Raw genomic sequence first — 21,059 nt, forward strand, 5'->3', positions numbered from 1 at the left:
CAGTGATGTCACAGTACAGGATAATACACACAGTGATGTCACAGTACAGGGATAATACACACAGTGATGTCACAGTACAGGGATAATACACACAGTGATGTCACAGTACAGGGATAATACACACAGTGATGTCACAGTACAGGATAATACACACAGTGATGTCACAGTACAGTGATAATACACACAGTGATGTCACAGTACAGGATAATATACACAGTGATGTCACAGTACAGGGATAATATACACAGTGATGTCACAGTACAGGATAATATACACAGTGATGTCACAGTACAGGGATAATATACACAGTGATGTCACAGTACAGTGATAATACACACAGTGATGTCACAGTACAGGGATAATATACACAGTGATGTCACAGTACAGGGATAATATACACAGTGATGTCACAGTACAGGGATAATACACACAGTGATGTCACAGTACAGGGATAATACACACAATGATGTCACAGTACAGGGATAATACACACAGTGATGTCACAGTACAGAGATAATACACACAGTGATGTCACAGTACAGAGATAATATACACAGTGATGTCACAGTACAGGGATAATATACACAGTGATGTCACAGTACAGGGATAATACACACAGTGATGTCACAGTACAGGGATAATACACACAATGATGTCACAGTACAGGGATAATACACACAGTGATGTCACAGTACAGAGATAATACACACAGTGATGTCACAGTACAGGATAATACACACAGTGATATCACAGTACAGGGATAATACACACAGTGATGTCACAGGACACGGATAATACACACAGTGATGTCACAGTACAGGGAGAATACACACAGTGATGTCACAGTACAGGGATAATACACACAGTGATGTCACAGTACAGGGATAATATACACAGTGATGTCACAGCACTGGATTTATGCTAACACTGAAGTCACACTACAGGGATAATGTTCACCATGATATCGTAAAACAAGAATTGTGCACATATGAAATATTCATAGTATATATGAATATGAATATAGCAAGAACACATTCTCCTGGTCACAGTTGTACGTCCTCACACAGGCTGTCAGGACTGATTGGACAGTGTCAGCCTGGTTAGGGACACCTCCTACTGGTAACACCCACTTGTCAATAGTAATTTTTAGCAGGAATAACAGACATAACGGCGAGTTCTATGAAAATATTCTCCAGAACTGTATATCATGAGGAATGCAAGTATTTCCTATACCAGACATGTCAGTAGAGATGAGGCGTCTTCTATAAACCCTTCATTCACCCCATCCAGCCTGATAAGAATGCTATAATGTGATGTATTTGTTTGCAGGGTGGAGCACTGGACGACCCAGGATACGTGACTTTACTAGTGGACTGACATTTGGTACAAGGATGCTGTCTGTCAACTCCGATGGGAAGGTTTTGGTGCGAAGATGTTTTCTTACACTCAGACCGTTCCGGTAAGTTTGACATTTGTATTTGTGGCTCAAAGGGAAAGCCCAACACAAGACTTATATCTTGTCAGGATACATTAAAGGGCTTGTCCCTATAGAATAATCTCTGTCCATATTGTCTACATGCCCAGTTAGGGGAGGGGGTGTTTTATTAGGTTCCCACTACTAGTCAGAGTGCAATGCACTTGTATTACATGGGCCATTTGATCCTCATTTAACAAATGGGGCGGCCATACTGAAGATAGACGCTGAATTCTTGTATAGTCTGTATATACAGTGCAGCTGGGTATGTGTTTTATGGCAACTGTAATGAAGGAAAGGAAGTATGTGGTACCATGGCATTGATGGCGGTGACCTCTTCACTGCTTGCCAAGCACAGTGCCATATGTTGTTTAGTGGTTGTGCACGGTATTGCATCTCAGCCCAGTTTAAGTTGAATTGGACTGAGCTGAAGCATGACCATGTAACTAATGGGCACTACATCATTGGCCTGAGAAGAAGTGAATCTCAGTATCATAGTCCTTGAAACCTATTTTAAAGGGTTAGCCCCACCTTGACAAATTAAGATAAGATAATTCTTGAATAGTCCCACCAGGGGAAATTCAGTGGGTTACAGCATCATGGATAATACAGTAATATATTACAAGAAAGAACATATACAAGCAGATAGGGAAAGATACTAGGAGTCATAGCAAATAAGAAGAAAAAGAAAGATTTCGGGATCAGTTAGTTTTCTGTGCTGAGACAAGAATAGCTGGTGAGTGAGGCTGCTGTACTCCGTTTATGGGCCCTATGGTTGCATACCTCACTTGTACGAAACAGTTAACGTAGCTCCCATTCACCTCTATGGAACAGTGTTGAACAGGGTTGCTCAATATTTCCATAAGTCCCACCCTGCTGTTCAGGACTTGCCGCCAGTTATTCTTGTCTCAGCCACAATTTGCCAAAATGGTATTAAATCTTTATAATGGTCAGAAAAGTTTTGATAGACTTGTATTACTATTCTGCCTTATGCAGGGCCAGCCTCTAATGATAATGAGAAGACTCTGCTCATTGTGACTCAGTTTATACAGAAAAGCCAACAAATGATCTATACCGAGCAGGAGATATCTGCTTATTATGTAAACTTTAGTAACCAGTGTAAAAACTGGAGTATTTTCTACCAAAACCAAAGCAGTTTAAAAACTTTTAGAATGAATATTTTTAACAGGGGTGGATCCAGGTCCGGGCGAGCCGGGCAACTGCCCGGGGCCCCGCGCCAAGAGTGGCCCGATGGCGCGACCCGGACCTAACAAAACGCAGGTCAGGTCGGTCGGTTAGAAGCACGAGGCCCTTAAAGGGGTATTCCCATGTCCCTTACTCACCAGTCTTCGCTGCTGTAAACTCTTCTTTCTTCCTGGTTTTCTTACGTCAATTGGTGGGTGGGGTTTCATATGCAAAGCCAGCGACGAGATGACATCGCTTCTATGCTGCTGGCCTTGCGTGCGCACTCCCGATGCAGCTAGGCATCAGACATACAGCTCTATAAATAGATGGTGAGACCAGTTCCCCAGCCTTTACATATCTCACTGATTTCCCACTCCTCTATCTGAGAGCAGGAAACTAAGTCACATGTGTGGTGCAGACACAGGAACTAATTTAAAAAACGCCTCAAAAATGCATTTTTAGGGCAAATTTTTTCAAAAACTCCTGACCTCCCGTTCCCCTGGGGGGTATTCCCCCGGTAAGTAGGGCACAGCCAAAGTCAATTTCCCAGGGCCCCGCAAAGCCTGCATCCGCCACTGATTTTTAACAGTACATTCTATTTAAGTTGTGGTTGTATACTGGTGTAAAATTTGCAAACGCCTCTTAATAATTTTGGCGCATTATTGGGTTTCTGTGTGACAGTAGCTGAAATCTATGAACACTTCTAAGCTATACAATATACCAATTTTTGGTGTAAATTTTAGTAAATTTCTCAGACTTAAGCCACTCCCCTATCCGATTATCCCCGCCTGCATATTAGGTAACTTTTCTAAATTAGCAAGAAGAGGAAAAGTCACATATCGTACAGATATAGCATGCGCCAAAATGTGACTAGTTGTTGGATACATTCCCTCTGCCGTAGTATTATAGTCATAGTTTGCCTATATTTAGCGGCTAATGTCTGCTTCTTCGTTAGGCAACACTAGACATAGGCAATTAAAGCCAATTAAGTAAATTGGGCATAGGATACAGATGGCAGCCATCACCTGCTAAATATAAGATGGCTATTTTGGTAAATGCCATATTTTTCATAAATTCTCTCTCATTCCTCACCTGTAGGATTTTCGTCCTGGGGATCGGATTCTTCACACTTTGCTTCCTGATGACATCACTCGGTGGACAGTTTTCAGCCAAGCGGCTCGCAGACTCTCCATTCACCATCAGGACGGAAGGTTAGTCCTTGGCAACAGAGCCGCAGCTAGTCATGGTTAGAATGGCTGAAGGGAATGGCTGTAGTATAATATGTTTATTGTATGTACTGTGTTTGCAGTGTGTGTAATAAGTTTATTAAATGTATGTGTGTGTATAATATGTTAACTGTATGTGCGTACGTACTGTGTATGTGCTGTGTAACATTTTAACTGATTGTATGTTTGTGAGAGCAAAATATGTTTACTTGGTGTGTGTGCTGTGTTTGCTGTATGGATAACATGTTTACTACATGTGTATATATGTTTGTATAATATTTTTCTTGTGTATGTACTGTAGTTGATGTATGTGTAATATATTTACTAAATGCATGTATGTGTCTGTATAATATGTTTCATGTCTGTGTATGTACTTTGTGTGTACTTTATTTTTTGTATGTGTAATATATTTACTAACATGTATGTATGTGTGTGTATAATATGCTCCTGTGTGTACTGAATGTATGTTTACTAGTTGTATTCATGTATGTGTATAATGTGTTTCTTGTGTGTGTACTGCATGTGTGATATGTTTAATAAATGTATGAATGTCTGTGTGTATAATATGCTCCTATGTGTATGCTGTGTTTTTTTTTGTACATGTGATATGTTTAATAAATGTATACTGTATAATATGTCCCTATATGTATATTGCATGTGTAATATGTTTACTAATTGCATTTACAAAAGTGTGTATAATATGCTGCTGTGTGTGTACTGTATGTGTAATATGTTTACTAATTGCATTTACAAGTGTGTGTATAATATGCTGCTGTGTGTGTACTGTATGTGTAATATGTTTACTAAATGTATTTATATGGTATATGTTCCTATGTGTGTACTGTGTTTGTTGTCCATGTGATATTGTTACTAAATGTATTCATTATGTGTACACCATGTTTCCTTTGTGTGTACTATGTCTGTTGTGTGTGTGTGTGTGTGTGTGTGTGTGTGTGTGTGATATGATTACTAAACGTATTCATTTATGTGTATAATATGTTTCCTGTGTACTGTGTTTGTTGTGTGTGTGATATTATTACTATATGTATTCATGTAGGTGTATACCATGTTTCCTGTGTGCTATGTCTGTTGTCCATGTGATATTATTACTATATGTATTCATGTAGGTGTATACCATGTTTCCTGTGTGCTATGTCTGTTGTCCATGTGATATTATTACTATATGTATTCATGTATGTGTATACCATGTTTCCTGTGTACTATGTCTGTTGTCCATGTGATATTATTACTATATGTATTCATGTAGGTGTATACCATGTTTCCTGTGTGCTATGTCTGTTGTGTGTGATATGATTACTATATATATTCATGTATGTGTATACCATGTTTCCTGTGTGCTATGTCTGTTGTGTGTGATATGATTACTATATATATTCATGTATGTGTATACCATGTTTCCTTTGTGTGTACTACGTCTGTTGTGTGTGTGATATTATTACTATATGTATTCATGTATGTGTATACCATGTTTCCTGTGTACTATGTCTGTTGTGTATGTGATATGATTACTATATGCATTCCTGTAGGTGTATACCATGTTTCCTGTGTGTACTATGTCTGTTGTGTGTGATATTATTACTATATGTGTTCATGTATGTGTATACCATGTTTCCTATGTGTGTACTGTGTATTGGCCTGTATCGATCACTGAGAATATTTACTATATGTACCTCGCCATTAACAATGCTATAAAGAAACTGAACCAGCAAAACTATTTTTCTGGATGTGTCATAAAAAGTAATCATAAAAATTTGTGAGCATGAAATTGCCTTGTCGATCCCACCAGGATGTTGCTGGTGTAAAATTGTTGTTGCTGTGTATATATGATTTTAATGTTAGGGCAAATATCTGAAAGTTAGTTTTTGTTGGAAGAATCGAGCAGCCAAATTACTGCAATTTTCAGTCTGCAAAAAGTGGCTGGAAATCTACGTGTGCAGACAAAGCATCGGACGTATATAATAACAAAGGACGGGGAGGAATAAAGCCAGGCCTATGGGGGAGGGGGGGGGAGTCAGGTGGTAATGGAGGGGCTGAGGAATATTTAGGTGACGGGACACACAGTGCACAGAGGATCTGGGAGAAGGTGTCACCGATGACAAGGATAGATACAAGTCAGAGCCAAAATCTCTCTGGTGAATATTCTAAAATGTCAGGAAGTACGTGGCCGGAATACACAGAAGGGGATGTACACTGAAATGTGAGACTGTGACAACGGGAAGAGATTAACAGAAAAATCTCACCGCAAGAAGGTTTGAGGATGACATTGATTGGTGCGCTTGTGGGGATGTCTATCGAGAGCAATGCTTTCCTTCACTTATCCCTCATCCACATGATAGAGGAGAAGCATCTGAGCCTTGGCGGTCTTACCATTGGGTTAGGGGTCTCCAAGCCCCCTGTGAATAGAGTGGTCATATGTTGTATAACCATTTACTTCTATGATGTTGATAACTGAATACTACTGCATCAGTTCCATGGAAGTCAATGGAGTAGTGGCCATGCTTGTGTACCACAGTTGCATTCACACACAGGTCTCGAGTCTCTACTCTTATGATTGTTGAGGTCTCAGTGAAAGTATTCCCAATGATCAGACACTTATCCTGTCTTTGTTGCCCAAGACTGTATCAAAATGCATTAGTTAAGGTATAAAATAATGGTTTGTTGGTATTCCAACCAGTACTTGCCCCTTTGCCCCCCCCTAGCTGTGCCCCTGGGCTACTATTTCCCTAACATGGGAACAGCAAAGCTGTACAAAACACCCAAACCCCTACAGACAGGTATATAGCTATAGGGATGGCAGCGGTAGCTGTCGGTACTGGGATATGGACCCCGAGGGCCCCAAAATCAGTTGCATAACTTGAGTGGGTGCAAAGGGTGACGTCACACTGGGGCCCAGGAGCCTTAGGGGGCCCATAAGCACTGGCATCAGTACTGAGATTGCAACTTCCATCTCGCCCATAAGCCAAGGAGTCGCACAGATTCCCCTAACCACACTAAGGTGGATTAAACTCCTTAATACCCGTAACCATCACTATTAAGAATTCACTGTAGGGATGAGGTAGGGCCCCGGACAAAAGATTGCACCAGGGCCCACAAGACTTTAGTTACGCCACTGCCCAAAGGTCCCTTTGTCACTTAAAATATACTATTATTCTAAATGGCACAGGGCATGTAGGGGCCCCATTAAATAGAACAGGGTAGGTAGGGGTCCCCTTATAAATTCTAGGTTGGTATCCAGGAACTAGAGGTTATGCCTTTGCCTACAAACCAGCTTCAGACTTCTCACCCAGAATTAAAGTTACTATACAGAGGTTGTTAGGCCAGAATAATGGATTTTACAGAGTATGTCCATTTCACAACCCCCTAATGTTATCCCTTGGGGGGCATTCACAAGGAGTAACACCGGGCGTGTATCACAGCCGTACACACCGGCGTTACGGCAGACTGCCGAACACTTCCCATTCACTTCAATGGGAGCGCTCGTAACAGTGGCGTTTACGAGCGCTCCCATTGAAGAGAATGGGAAGTGTTTGGCAGTCTGCCGTAACGCCGGCGTGTACGGCTGTGATACACGCCCGGCGTTACTCCGTATGAATGGCCCATTAAGAGGAATTTCACCTCTCCCGACATGTCTATGTGTTTTAGTAAACACTCATATTGTCCATGAAATAAATATTGTGGAGCATCTTTTCCAGTGACTCTGTGCTTTGTAGTTCCTTTATTATTCCTCCATTGGAGACTATGTTGCAGAGACCGCCAAACATCACACGGAGGAGCTTTTTAAGTTTTGGTGGACACCCGACGGAGCCAAACAACAGAGAACTCGGCGCTAGTGTATATCAGAAATGTCAGGAGGGGTGACAGATCTGCTTTAAACACCATAGACCTGAAAGCGTACAGCACATAGGAATTATGGTAATGTGGATATTACTTGCAGCGCAGAAAGTAGAAGAAATCTCCATCATTTCCATTTTTATGACAGTACCATATGTTGTTCTGTCCAGGCCAGCAGTCACTGTACAAATAGCCGGAGGATGTATCCGAACAGGGCAAACAGCCCTTGATCCAAAGAGCAGGTCTTGCTGAATCAGAACCCCCTGAGATGCTGTCGGCTTCCTTACATATTTCCTTCCCATCCGTGCTAGTAAACTTGTACCAATAACCTCAGGGCTGCATTCATTTGCACTAACTTTTATTAATACCGTTGCCCTCCTGGACTCTTTCTTGCAAACCTTCTCAATTTTTCTTACAGAGTTGCAAATGTCAGTTTTAGGTGACAGACAACAGCTGATAAAAATGTAGAAATGTGTTCAGTACCTTGAATGGAGCAGAAAATAGGTTATTATCCAACCAGCGGCACAAAGCAGAATTCAGCATTGCTTAAAGGGGTTATCTGGGAATATATTTACCTACTTTATCTACCAGTTCCCATAGTACAGGTAAAACCTGTGAACACAGAGAAGATGGAGGAGGCGGATTGACTCGCGTGTTGGTTGTAGGTTTGGGTGAACAAGGCACCAGGACAGGAAGCAAGTGAAAAGAACTCTCTCGATAAACCCTTAAGGCCGGGGGTTAAACGCAAAAACAGCAGCAGTTTACAGTCTCTGCAAAGTGGATGGGGTTCTATCAAATCCCATACACAGTGCAGAAAAATACCTGCAACATGGAAATCACAGCATGGCAATTAGACCTATGGAAAAGCTGGAAATTTCCCTATAGGCATAATGGAAGCAAAAAGTCTGCAGAGGAAAATCGCTGCAGTAAAAAAAACGTGATGCATTTCCTACGCTTTTTTTTCCGCTATGTGGGACCTTACCCATAGGCTGAGGCTGTGTGTTGTGGAAAAGCAAAATTAAAAAATAAAAAAGCAGTGTATTTTACAACACCAGCAAATTGAATGAGATTTTGTGTAATACATCCGCATAGTGTGGGGAAAAAAAGCTGTGTTTTCAAAAACTAGCACATTTCAATAAAAAAACAAAACAAAACAAAAAAAACAATAGAAATGCTGTGTTTTCCCCATAGACTTATATGGGGTGGGGAAGGTGAAAAACGAAGCAAAAAAATTCAGTTAAAAGCAAACGTTCATTTGTCGTGCTGCATTTTTTTTTTGCAGCATTTTATAGTTTTGCAACACGTGGCCTTAGGCTAAGGCCCCACAGGACGTCCCACAGCCAAAAAGCGCTGCAGTAAAAACCCACAGCGGCAACTCATCACAGTTCTTCTCACAGTGTGTTAGACAGAAAGTTTGCAGAGCTTTCCTCTGTGGACTTTCTGTTCCAATTCTACTTATTGGGTAACCGCCGGCATTTCCATAGGTATAATTGACATGCTGTGATTTCCAAAAACGCACTGGTTTTGGAAATAGCGGTGTGTCCCCATAGCAGTTTTTACTGCACAGTGGGCACCCATCCACTTTGCCATTACTGTAAATCGCGGCGTTTCCGTCCCGTGGGGCCCCGGTCTTAAAGAGTTTTCAAAGACTATATGGATGATCCATTATTCTTCAGCAATGGTGCCATACCAGTGTTGGGCTGAAGATCCCTGGGGCCTTCAGATAAAATGATTCTGGGGGCCTACGCTACAACAAATCCTAAGAAATTGACCATGGTACTGTTCAGAACTGGGTAAACCATTATTGTGTTAGGGCTGGCGCCAGTAGGAAGAGCCTCTGGTTCACTGTTGGCCATTCCAATACTGTGCGTCATAGTTCTACCACCATTACAAAGGACATGTACTCTTGGCTATCACTTCCATTGACCCAGTAGTGTAAACCACTTGGTGTGCATATATGTTGGAAGGTATGATATTCATAATAATGGGCATAGTCGTAGTCATCAGTGAACAGTGTCTATAACCTATGTCTGGATTACAGGGAAGCGTTTAATGTGTACCGCCATTGAACATCACTGCTACCCGTCATCTGTACTAAGCAAGTGCCATTGTCTGATATGTATAAATCTAAGACAACCTTATGTATACACAGTGACATATCTATAGGGAGTGCACTGGTTGCAGCCTGAGGGGTCCTAAGTCACATAAGAGGACAGCAATGCTATAAATAGCCATTGACTGTACCGATTTTCCAGTGAGACCCATGAGCTGTAAGCTATGCCTCTAGATATAACATAATATACATCTATATTCTTAGATTACATATTCTTACCTCAGATAGAGCGAGGCATAAAATACTGGCATAATACCCATAGTCATTGCACACAATGGCAAATCAAAGCGCACGTCCAAATGCCCATGTAGTGTCGCCGCTTTACTGTGCACAGATTTCCATTCTCATACTCCGCTGCTTAGCTAATGAAATCTTCGGGCTGCGGGGAAGGGGATATTGCCACAGCAGCTTAAATTCTTCAGGGAGCTGTTGAGAATTGGAATCAAAGACAACTTCATAAACCCCTCCAGCAATTTCTCCCTCCCCCAACTCATGAGGAACGACAAAGCCCCTGGGGACCCGGAGCGTTGAGGAAAGCGCAGGAAAACCTGCAGCGCAATCCAAGCCGAGAGTAATAATTATACATACAGATCCATGTTTAATGCATGAGCACTAGCTGTGTCACTGTGTCACCCTGCAGACGAAGAATGGGTTCTGTGTCCCGAATATCCCCGCTGTCCTCTGTCACTGTGTCACTTTACATATGAGCAACAGAATTTACTAGTAAGTGCAAGCGCTTATGGATTATTCAAATGAATGGGTCTTCAGAAAGAGAAAATCACTTTGTTCCCTTATGTGTCATGTCCGTTTAGAGGTGTAGCCGCTCACTTTAAGATATTTTGTGGTCCACGGCAGGGATGACGTACCTTAGGTATCAATAGCACCCTCACAAGTGGTCATATTCCCAAGGAACCGGAGATGTTTGGCCCCAGTGTTAGGCGCCGAGTAGTTACCAAGCTTTTTTCTAAAAATTGATGGTCTATCCGTCGTCCTTTCTCATCACAACCATTTTTCACTCCTTGCTTTCCAAAAGCCATAACTTTTTAACTTGTGATGGCTTAAAGGGGTTGTCCAGCAAAATTAAGTTAGCAGCCTCAGTGGCCTAAGGAAAGGACAAGAGACAATACTCAAATACATCACCTGTGATGTCCCTGCTCCTTTCTTGAGGCCAGTGACTGGCCTCAGTGGTCACATATGGCAGGGACTTCTGCCAGAACAAGCCCGGAGGCACCACAAGACCAGATAGAAGCCTGGGACAATAGGACACTGAAGCACAGAGATAGGTGAGTGTGTGAGGCTCTAATCAACTTGTATTTTGTGTTTCACCTCCTGTGCATACAGGAACCACTGTGTGCATTAGAGAATCCGAGAGGTCAGTGCTCCAGAAGGGAGCACATAACTCACAAATAAAGCTGTTAATAAGTTATTTGATAACATTACACAGGCACAGACTTATTTTTAATTGGAATTTTTTACTGGAGGGCTTCTTTCAAGTGAAAGTGTCACATGAAAAATGAAGTCTATTTTATAGGCAGTATGTTCTAGAGCAAGAGGAGCTGAAGCTATTGTTGTACAGTCTATGGGAAATGTTATCTCATTTACTTAAGGCCCTGGTCTTTCTGTGCTTAGGAGTCCAATGGGTGGTCCTACTTTGTGATTGACAGCTATCTTTTCATGCATGCTCATGCAGGGAAAGAAGTCCCTCATGAAATCACTCCATCACTTGACTCCTAAGCACAGTAAGTTCAGAACCAGTAAATTGGATTTAATTTTCATGGTAACAGGTTTGCTTTAACACTGAGCAATGACAGATACATGCTATCACCTTGGCAGGGGTGGTAGCAGATGCCACAGGGTCTGGGACATCAGGGGGCCCAGCGGCAGCTGCTACCGCTGCGGGTTTTTTTGTTTTAATATTCGATTACCTGCTGCAGTAACTCCAGCTGGTAACAAGCCCTATTTACTTACCAATCCCCGCTACTGCTAATGGCCGCCGTCGCTTCTCCTTCTGCGGAGATGGCTGTGAACAGGAACCGGGATCAGTAAGTAAGGCCACGGGCCCCACAAACACTATCATTATACTCAGGGGTCTTTTCAGACCCACAAGTATAATGATCGGAGGCCCAGGGGAGGTGATAGAACATAAAAAACAGTATTACTTACCTCTCCTGACTCCAGGCAGGCTTCAGGCCTAACGTCACATGGCCGGGGCTTGCATCCTTATGCGTCACAATGCAAGCCCCGGCTCAAGTGACATCCCGTACATCATTGAAGATGGCCGACATCAGCAGGGAGTGTGCCAGAGCCAAAGAGAGTTAAGTAATAGTGTGAAAAGACCCCAGAGTATAATAAGAGTTCATGGGCGTCCACAATGGGGCAGTTATACTGTGTGCAGGTGCCACTATGGGGAATAATACTGGGTACAGGGGCCACTATGGGGCAGTTATACTGTGTGCAGGTGCCACTATGGGGAATAATACTGGGTACAGGGGCCACTATGGGGCATAATAGTGCGTGCAGGAACGCGGGCAGGAGGGATCAGTCGGTCGGGGTCTTCGTGGGGGGATCGGTCAGTCAGGGTCTTTGGCAGGGGTCGATCGGGGGGGCTATGTCAAAAGTTTGCCACGGGGCCCTGCTACTCCTAGTTACGACACTGCACCTTGGGCACTACATGACACTGGTTGGCTGGGGGTAGGACTATTCTTGTTTCCTAGTGGAATTCTCTGTGGCATCTGGAAATATGGGTATTATGGATTGCAATGATGCCACTGCCAGTTTTCCTCAAAACAAATGTATTTTTTAGGCTTAGAAAAATACCCAAAGAAAAGATATAAAGATGTTGCCCATTAGAGTTACAGTAGTTTACAGGAAATAGAACACCCAGTTATAGACTCATTATTTCAGGGAAGTTGCATTACCCTTTATGTGCTTGTACACAAGTACCAGTACATCGAGTGTCGAGATATAAGTGTGCGATTCCTTGGGATGAAGTACTGCAGTAGGTAACACCACAACAATAGCAGATAATGAGGTGTGGACCGGGTGAGAAGAGATGTCGCAGCCTTTCACCTAAAGCCTTTATAGAGTTCAGCAGATGTCTATAGATCGTACGCTGTGGGTAGACCGCCGCTACTTTCCGTGTAGTAATTAGTACACCAGGCGGTACACAGTCATTAAATATGGAGACGCATAGCTGTTTAATGAGTCTCTGAAGCCTAAACAAACCGTCACATGGCTAATTCTCCCTTGAGGCTCTAGAAGAAGAAAACGACAAAGACATGATTGCTATTCCTTAGAAAAGTGCCGGTGCCTGAAAATCTCTACACAACATCGCTTAACAAAATTTGACAAGGAAAAGATCCCGTACTAACCATGGTCTTGTCTTCTTACATTCTCAACTCTTCACGCATGCACCCAACTATTAAGGAGCCCATTCACATAACAGACCATCATATAAGTAGGAATCTTCCCTAACGGACGATATTAGGGTAAAGAAGGATTGGGCATGTTGAATTTCAGCATGCCTGATCACTTTTTTCCTTCCCCTCAATGAGAATACAGACATGCTCAGTTGAATTAAACATACATGTGTATGGAGTTGGAATGCCCATATTATGGCTCTGCTTTATATAGCGTCCCAATAGATCTGCTGTAAGGGCCTAAGGCCTGTACCTCAATATGCTTCCAATCTCATACAAAAGTCAGCTGAACCCTTGTTTTGACCTAAAGCTATTCCTCCTGTCCTCCCCATACAGGACAGCTATGCCACCTGACCCCCAATACATATGCATACTTGAATCAGTTTCAATGGGAGAAAGGAACAAGCCAATACTATACACTGCTGGATTATTGGAGAAAAAAGGATTGGGCATGTTGAAATTCAACACGTTCAATCATTTATTTTTTTTTACCCAATATTTTCCAAATAAACATTGCCCAAAGTTCTGATACACCTTAGATCAATGCTACCTTAAGAAGTCCACACAGAAAGGGAATGTCTTCTTCTACCTCTGGACTGGACTCTCAACTGAGAACCAAGATGACAGACCTGCAGCTACCGCCCTACAGGCCCCACAGGGTGTTGTGTCCCACAGCGTAACAAATCTAGATGAACATATATGATATTTGCCCTAATACTTCTAGTTTAATTGCTATTTATGGTGTTTTTTTCCCACAATTTTAGGATGAAGTGTTCTTTGAGCAGTAATATTCCTGCAGATTTGTTGGTCTTGACGATTGGCTAATGGAAATATATTTCAGGATGATATATAAAGTATATTACAAGTATAACAGTATATAATGCCTTAATCTTGTAGTATTTTGCCCATTTGTAGTCTATGTATCTCAGCTCTATAATATCCCAGTCTCCACTGCATTTATTGGCCATATATATTAGATGAATGTCAGCCGAACTCTCTGACTTTGGAGGGACTGTCCACTCATTTGATCTATAGTAGAGTCCCAACTTTTCTCCAAAGGCAAATTTCAGGGTAAAAAAAGGATTGGACGTGTTGGATTTCAACATGCCCTATCATTTGTTCTCAAGGGAAATAAGCATTTTTATCATAAGTATCAAAACCAACTTATCCTCCATCCCTAAGAAAAACACATGGCCAATGAGCGAAGTCCAGCATGGATGTGTAGGGGGATTAAGTAAAATGGTTGGTAGCCTGATGTACAGTAAGTAGATGGCTTAGTATGTTTGGACATGATGGCAATGTAACAAACACTTCAACCCAATCAATCTGTTTTCAGTACTAGGTTTAGGAGAATCTCGAGGAGCCCTTCGCCGAATGAATGACATACTGGAGACCCTGGTGAGAAGGATGGACATCTTAGCCCGACTGGAAAATATCAGCGAGTCTCGTAGGACAGAGGACACCGGACACTTCACTTTGGACAGGTAGGTACCTGGGCTCTTCCTCTATCCTGCCTGGATTATATCAGTATAAACGCTGCTAAGCCATGCGGTATATCTTCTCACACTGGCTCCGTGAAGGAAAGGACAAAGATGATCGTTTTGATGAGAAATTGTCAGTTCTCTACAGAAGTCTGGGAATAGAATATGACATCATGTCAGGGTTTGTGTGCATTGCCTCTGAAATATTTCTGACAGTTCAGTGCCAGTCTCCAGAATATTACATTTTATGGCATAACAGCAGTGCATGCCGGGCGCTGCATGGATAACTTTTCTTAAGCCTCCAGGCGCACAATAAGGATATCAATTTGGAAAATCTACATCAAAATCCTAGGTATATGCATGTAAATGTAGACAGAAAATATGGACCGACACTCGCACATTTAGATTGTCAAACATATGTCGGCGGATTTGATGTGGATTTTAGGCACAATTTTGGTCTGATGTACAAGTAAAAAATTTGGATGAAATTTGCAACAAATAGAATTGTTTTTAAGGTTGAGGCACCACATTGTGGAAACACAGGTTTTTTCGTTGCAGATGTTGCGTTTTTTTAAGCTAAAACCAAGAATGGCTACGACAGGAATGAGCATTATATAAGAAGTTCTTATACTTCTATCTTCTGCTCAATCCACTCCTGGCCTTGGCTCAAAAAACTGCAACAAAATCTGCAACAAAAAAAGCTCTGTTTCCACAATGTGGTGCCTCAGCCTTAATAGGGAATGCAGTAATTTACTAATACAGACATGCCAGGATTGGTGTTATATCCTCCTTAAAGGGAACCTGTCAGGTCGATTTAGGACACTAAGTGAAATACAGACACTTAGCAATCGGGGGTTTAGTGTCCCAAATAGCCTTGTTAAAACACTTTCCATGACTGTATTGAAAAAAAAAACCTTTAGGCTAAGGCCACACATGGCAAAATGCAGCAAAAAAAAAAAAAAAAAAAACCTTGGTGGTGGAAACATTCTTTTTCACAGAGTTTTTCACTGTGATTTTGCAGAGTTTTTCTCTGTGGACTTTCTCCCCATATTATACCTATTTGGCGTTTCCACACATATAATTGACATGCTGTGTTTTTTCCAAAACTGTTGTGTTTTTGGAAATCGCAGCATTTCCGGTGTGTATATTTTTGTGCAATGTGTGGATGGGATTACAGTGATTGTAAAATGCAGTGTTTTTTTTCTGCAATGTGTGAATGGGATTAGCCAGAATCCCATTGACTTTGCAGGTACTGTAAAACGCTATGTTTTCCCAACATGGGACTTCAGCTTTATAGTGACTTAGGGTAAGTTCACACAGAGTTTTTTGGTCAGGGTTTTCAGGCCATAATCACCTCAAAATCCTGACCAAAAAGATGGCTCCCATTGAAATCAATGGGAGCCGCTCAGGAGCTTTTTCTGGCTTCCGGAAAAAAGAAGCAACATGCTCATTCTTCAGGCTGAGTCGCCTCGCGATTCGGCCTGAAGAAACTCCCTCATCTGAACTAGGCCCATTCATTGGGCCTAATATGGAGCGGAGCGACGGCTGGTTGCCGGCGCAGTGCACCAGCTTTCAGTAGTGGCGACTCGGCTTTTGGATCGGAATCTGAGGAGGCCTCCACTTCAAGTTCCGATCCAAGAAACTACGTGTGAACTTACCCTTACAGATGAGTGTGATTAGTCTAATTGGCCTCATCTCTATTGCTCCAGGCACCTGCGCAATTGCTTAATGAATTCGGGAACATTCACTGTGCATGCGCCGGAGCTGCGGTTCATGCGCAATGAGACCAAACTATGGGTGGTTTAGTATCCCAAATTGTTCTGTTCTGAAAATTTCCCTTTGATACAGAGATGTAGTACAGATATGGTTTAATGTAAACTCCATGCAGCTTTATTAAGAATGCAATATATTATTTGGAAACCTTGTGAATAAAATAAAGTGAAATTCCAAATCTAGTTAGGCACAATAAGCCAATTCCTATAGATGGTCCTTGCAAAAGAGCATCTGGTCCTCAGTGCCAAGTCAGCGTAATACAATAGTTCATAGAATGAGCGTTGATACTGGAGCCTTCTTTCAACCCTTAATGTAAAGCCGATATTGTGAAAGTTTAAGTCTTTGCAGAGCATTGGCATGGGTTCTGTTTGTCCTATTACATTGCTTGTCAGCCAAGGCAGTTACCAAAAAATCAGAATTGGACTGGCCCACACTAGTACCGGGGAGTCATCTGGAGGACTCAGGATTTGACACATAATAATGCGCTCCAAAGATCCAACATTTGGAGTTTATTTATAGGATAATTTACAAATATTATAGACTACATCATTATCAGAGTTACATCATTTTTGTCCTACATGTGGCATGCAATATCGATTGGGAATCTTCATAAATGGGGCACAAGGTACCTCAGTCCAACACTGCCATAAACTGTCCATGAATGCATTGCATGGTGTACTCCATACCATGACAATGGACTTGAAATAAAGGTTCTATTAGTCAAACCATTTATGTAATCGACAAATTCCTTAAAAATTTGTAAATTCCTAAAAAATTAAATAATAAAAATACTATGGATCATCATATAGTGTAGGCACATAAATGTCCTAATGGTTTTGGGGACATCCTCTTATAATTGAAAAATATAGTAGAATTTTTAATACCGGCAAAAATGTTTCTAAGAAGAAACTGACAGATACTAAAATCTAAATAACATAACTGCCTGTCACCGGCTATGTGTATATATGTCTTGCAGTGTGCACTCATTGGGTCTGATGGAGAAGATTCAAGCGATTGCTCAGAATGTGTCTGACATAGCAGTCAAAGTCGATCAGATCTTGAGGAACAGTCTCCTGAGAGGAAAAGGTGAGGAAGAGAGACAGATAACCAGTTGTTTGTGATACTGAAGAGGTTCCAAGTAGTCGCCTTATTGGTATTGTTGTTGTATTGTTACTATGTTCTGTAAAATCTGTCTACTTATCTAAGCAGTTACGGAGTCCACTCACCAGAGAATGGTAGTAAGTGATTTCATGGTACTCCATGCAGGGCTGGTATAAGGGGTTGACAAAGTAGGCAAATGCTCAGGGCCACCAAGGAAGGGGACCCAAGCAATAACCTAAAGCTGGGATGTAACAGTCTTCAACTCCACTGTTAACGCTGGTACTTGGGCAGAGCACTTTCTCTTTCTCTCAACAAGAATATAACCCCTAGACCACCAAGAACTTTACAATGGACCCCCTTTTAGTCCTAGACCACTCTTGATTTAACCATAAACCTTTTCACTGCCTCAGACCTCTAAGGATTTAACCATGAACTCCTTCCTTTGCTAGAGTTTAACCATTGAACACTTCACTGTTCCAGACTACTAGAATGGTAATGTTGGCGTCTTTATCACCTTGAACCAACAAGAATGATAACATTGTCACCTTTATAACCTTAGACTGCCATGGATGTTAAGATTAGCATCTTCATAACCTTAGACCACCAGAGATGCTAACATGAGCATGGAGAAATGATATAAAGCTTCTGAGCCACAAAGCGAAACATGTAATGGGACCCCTACGTAGCATGTGCTATCTATAATACTGGTTTATTCTTATTATATCTGCATCCCCTAAAGCGATGGCCCTACATTAGCACCTTCATCACCTTAAACCACCAGGATTGGTCACATTTGTTCATTTATTAGGGGCCACACGGTGGCTCAGTGGTTAGCATTGCAGCCTTGCAGCACTGGGGTCCTGGTGTTCAAATCCCATCAAGGGCAAAAAAACATCTGCAAGGAGTTTGTATGTTCTCCCCGTGTTTGCATGGATTTCCATCCCATGTTCCAAAAAGACATACTGATAGGGAAAAAATGTACATTGTGATCCCTATATTGGGCTCACAATCTACATTAAAAAAAAACAAAAACATTTGCACATTGATCACCTTAGAACACCTAGGATGGTAAAACTGACTACTTGGTCTTCCTAGAACACTAGGGCATATATAGTATAATAACTCAGGTACAGACTTCATGGGATATACAGTTATATATATAGACAGGGCCCAGGACCTTATATTCTCTTTTAAGCCACTTGTTGTGTTACTGTGGTGTAATTCTTTAGAAGGTTGGTACAACACCACTTCCTAGAGAAAGACTTGTTGTCACTTGAAGCAGACCCCAAGGCCATCAAACAACAAGACTGATCTGCTATGTAGCTAGTCCATGGGCTGTCAGGAGCCTAATTACAGTGGGTGCAGAAGTAGCAATTGTTACCGAGCCCTGGAGCCTCAGGGGGCCCAAAGGCCTCTCTATAACTTAGGGCCCGGACATCTCTTGCACACTAATGATAAAACCTCAAGTAGTAAGATGTTATACCATCAGTACTCCCTCTATATAGTGTAATTTTACAGACTAAGTCATAACGGTCTATCTGCCGAGACCCTAGAAGCCCCCTTGTGTGTTGCTTTAGCATCAGCTTTCAGTCTATTGCCTTCCATCTTGCTCTAACAGAGGGCTGTGACGTGTGACTACATAGACTAGAAATATCTTTTACATCACTGGTCTCCAACCTATGGCTCTCCAGATGCTGCTAAACTACAACGACCAGTATGTCGGACAGCCACATGATATATGGGAGTTGTAGTCTTGCAACAAGTGATCGGGATTAGGCTCTGTTCACACTTTGGTGAAGTTTTTTTCTGTTCCAATCATAACAGCAGGATGTGACATGTCCCTTATAATGGGGTCTCTTGGGTTCTGCCACTGTGTCCATCATTACGGGAAGAAAAGCGCTGCATCTGCAAGATATAACAGAATGTCCTACAGAGGTTTCTAATAGAGCCTCCAGCAAAAGTGGTGAACGGGGCCTTGGGTTCAAGATGTCTGTTCTACTGCAATACGTCTTGTGCCTAGAGAAGGAGGGGCCATTGTAACTGCTTCTGCTATACATAACTTATTCATATATGTATGTATATTGTATAATATTTTGTTATATATACTTCAGCTATGGAAGGTCAGAGAGACCTGTGTGATATTCCAAGAGACCCCCGATTTCCTGACTGCTCTGGAAAAGTAGAAGTAAGTCTATTAAATCCTTTTTCATGTACTTTTTGATGTCGACTCTTCATATTTCGTCTTTACTATTCCTTAGACATGGAATTGGAGCTGAAGTTGGTACCAACCGTCTTCTAACAAGTCTTTATCATTTCAGTGGATGCGTTCCCGATGGACATCAGATCCGTGTTACGCTTTCTATGGCGTGGATGGTACGGAGTGCTCCTTTCTGGTGTACCTCAGTGAGGTGGAATGGTTCTGTCCAGTTCTACCTTGGAGGAATCAATCCATCAGTCCATTTTCTAAGCCGCATAGCAAAAAAAAGGTACGCATGGACAACCAAAGAAAACCTAGACTGCAGTGCAAAAGTATTAATATTTACCAATAAATGATTGATTTGAGTGACCTATAAAACACTACATTGTCTGGAGGGAAGTTGTCTGCGTTCCAATTTTTCACCTAATAGTTGGAACGAAGATTTTTCACTTTCCTTAAAGGACAGTCCCACAGCATTTCCAGAAAGGTCACTCATCCTTCACCTGACTCCAATGAATATTGGCCACTGTAATGGCCAATATAGACTAAATCTTTCACCAGACGATCATTCATTTAATGGCTATCAACCGTTGACCTACTTCTCTCGAATGTGTATGACCACTGTAATAGACAATTTCAGGTTGAACTCTCTGTATAGTCATTGACTACAACAATAAGCACTGGACCCATATTCCAGTTTTGGTGTATATGGGCCCTTGGTAATCGGCCCTGTAATGGGACCCACATATTGCTTACTGTGTATAAAATACCTGTGAATCTGCCATTTCCTTTCTCAGGCCGCCTTCCGCACAGAACTCTCCTCTCTTCTCGACCTAATGGGGACCGGTAAGGAATCTCTCATCTTCATGAAGAAAAGGCTGAGGAGACTCGAGGCTCAGTGGCTTATGGCTGCCCGGAGGTTAGAGGCCAAGATTCAAGATTCACCAAATGAACAGAAACAGGTGTAAAAAATCCTTCAGTTCTCTTTACCCCATTTAATCTCATGTCATACTTACAATATTATAATTTCTTGATGACCTATTAATCCTATTGTCTACCATGTCTTAGATTCTAGTCCATATTGGATTTCTGACGGAAGAGTCTGGCGACGTCTTCAGTCCAAGAGTGCTGAAAGGTGGACCCCTGGGGGAGATGGTCCAGTGGGCAGATGTCCTTGCAGCTTTGTATGTGTTGGGCCACAGTCTAAAGATAACGGTCTCTGTGAAGGAACTTCAAAG

At 41.9% G+C, this 21,059-nt stretch overlaps 1 protein-coding gene across 1 annotated transcript in view; it reads left to right on the top strand.

The window, feature by feature from the left end:
• Positions 1-21,059, top strand: part of MGAT5B (alpha-1,6-mannosylglycoprotein 6-beta-N-acetylglucosaminyltransferase B) — a 69,713-nt gene that overhangs the window by 15,285 nt on the left and 33,369 nt on the right. Inside the window, exons 2-9 of the mRNA XM_075277419.1 lie at positions 1,330-1,459; positions 3,758-3,870; positions 14,606-14,753; positions 17,500-17,609; positions 19,736-19,809; positions 19,943-20,110; positions 20,619-20,783; positions 20,890-21,059. Coding sequence (XP_075133520.1) covers positions 1,392-1,459; positions 3,758-3,870; positions 14,606-14,753; positions 17,500-17,609; positions 19,736-19,809; positions 19,943-20,110; positions 20,619-20,783; positions 20,890-21,059 — 1,016 coding nt within the window. The 5' untranslated portion in view covers positions 1,330-1,391. The remainder of the gene's footprint in view (positions 1-1,329; positions 1,460-3,757; positions 3,871-14,605; positions 14,754-17,499; positions 17,610-19,735; positions 19,810-19,942; positions 20,111-20,618; positions 20,784-20,889) is intronic.

This window comes from Leptodactylus fuscus, chromosome 6, assembly GCF_031893055.1.
Source record: "Leptodactylus fuscus isolate aLepFus1 chromosome 6, aLepFus1.hap2, whole genome shotgun sequence".
Taxonomy (NCBI): Eukaryota; Metazoa; Chordata; class Amphibia; order Anura; family Leptodactylidae; genus Leptodactylus; species Leptodactylus fuscus.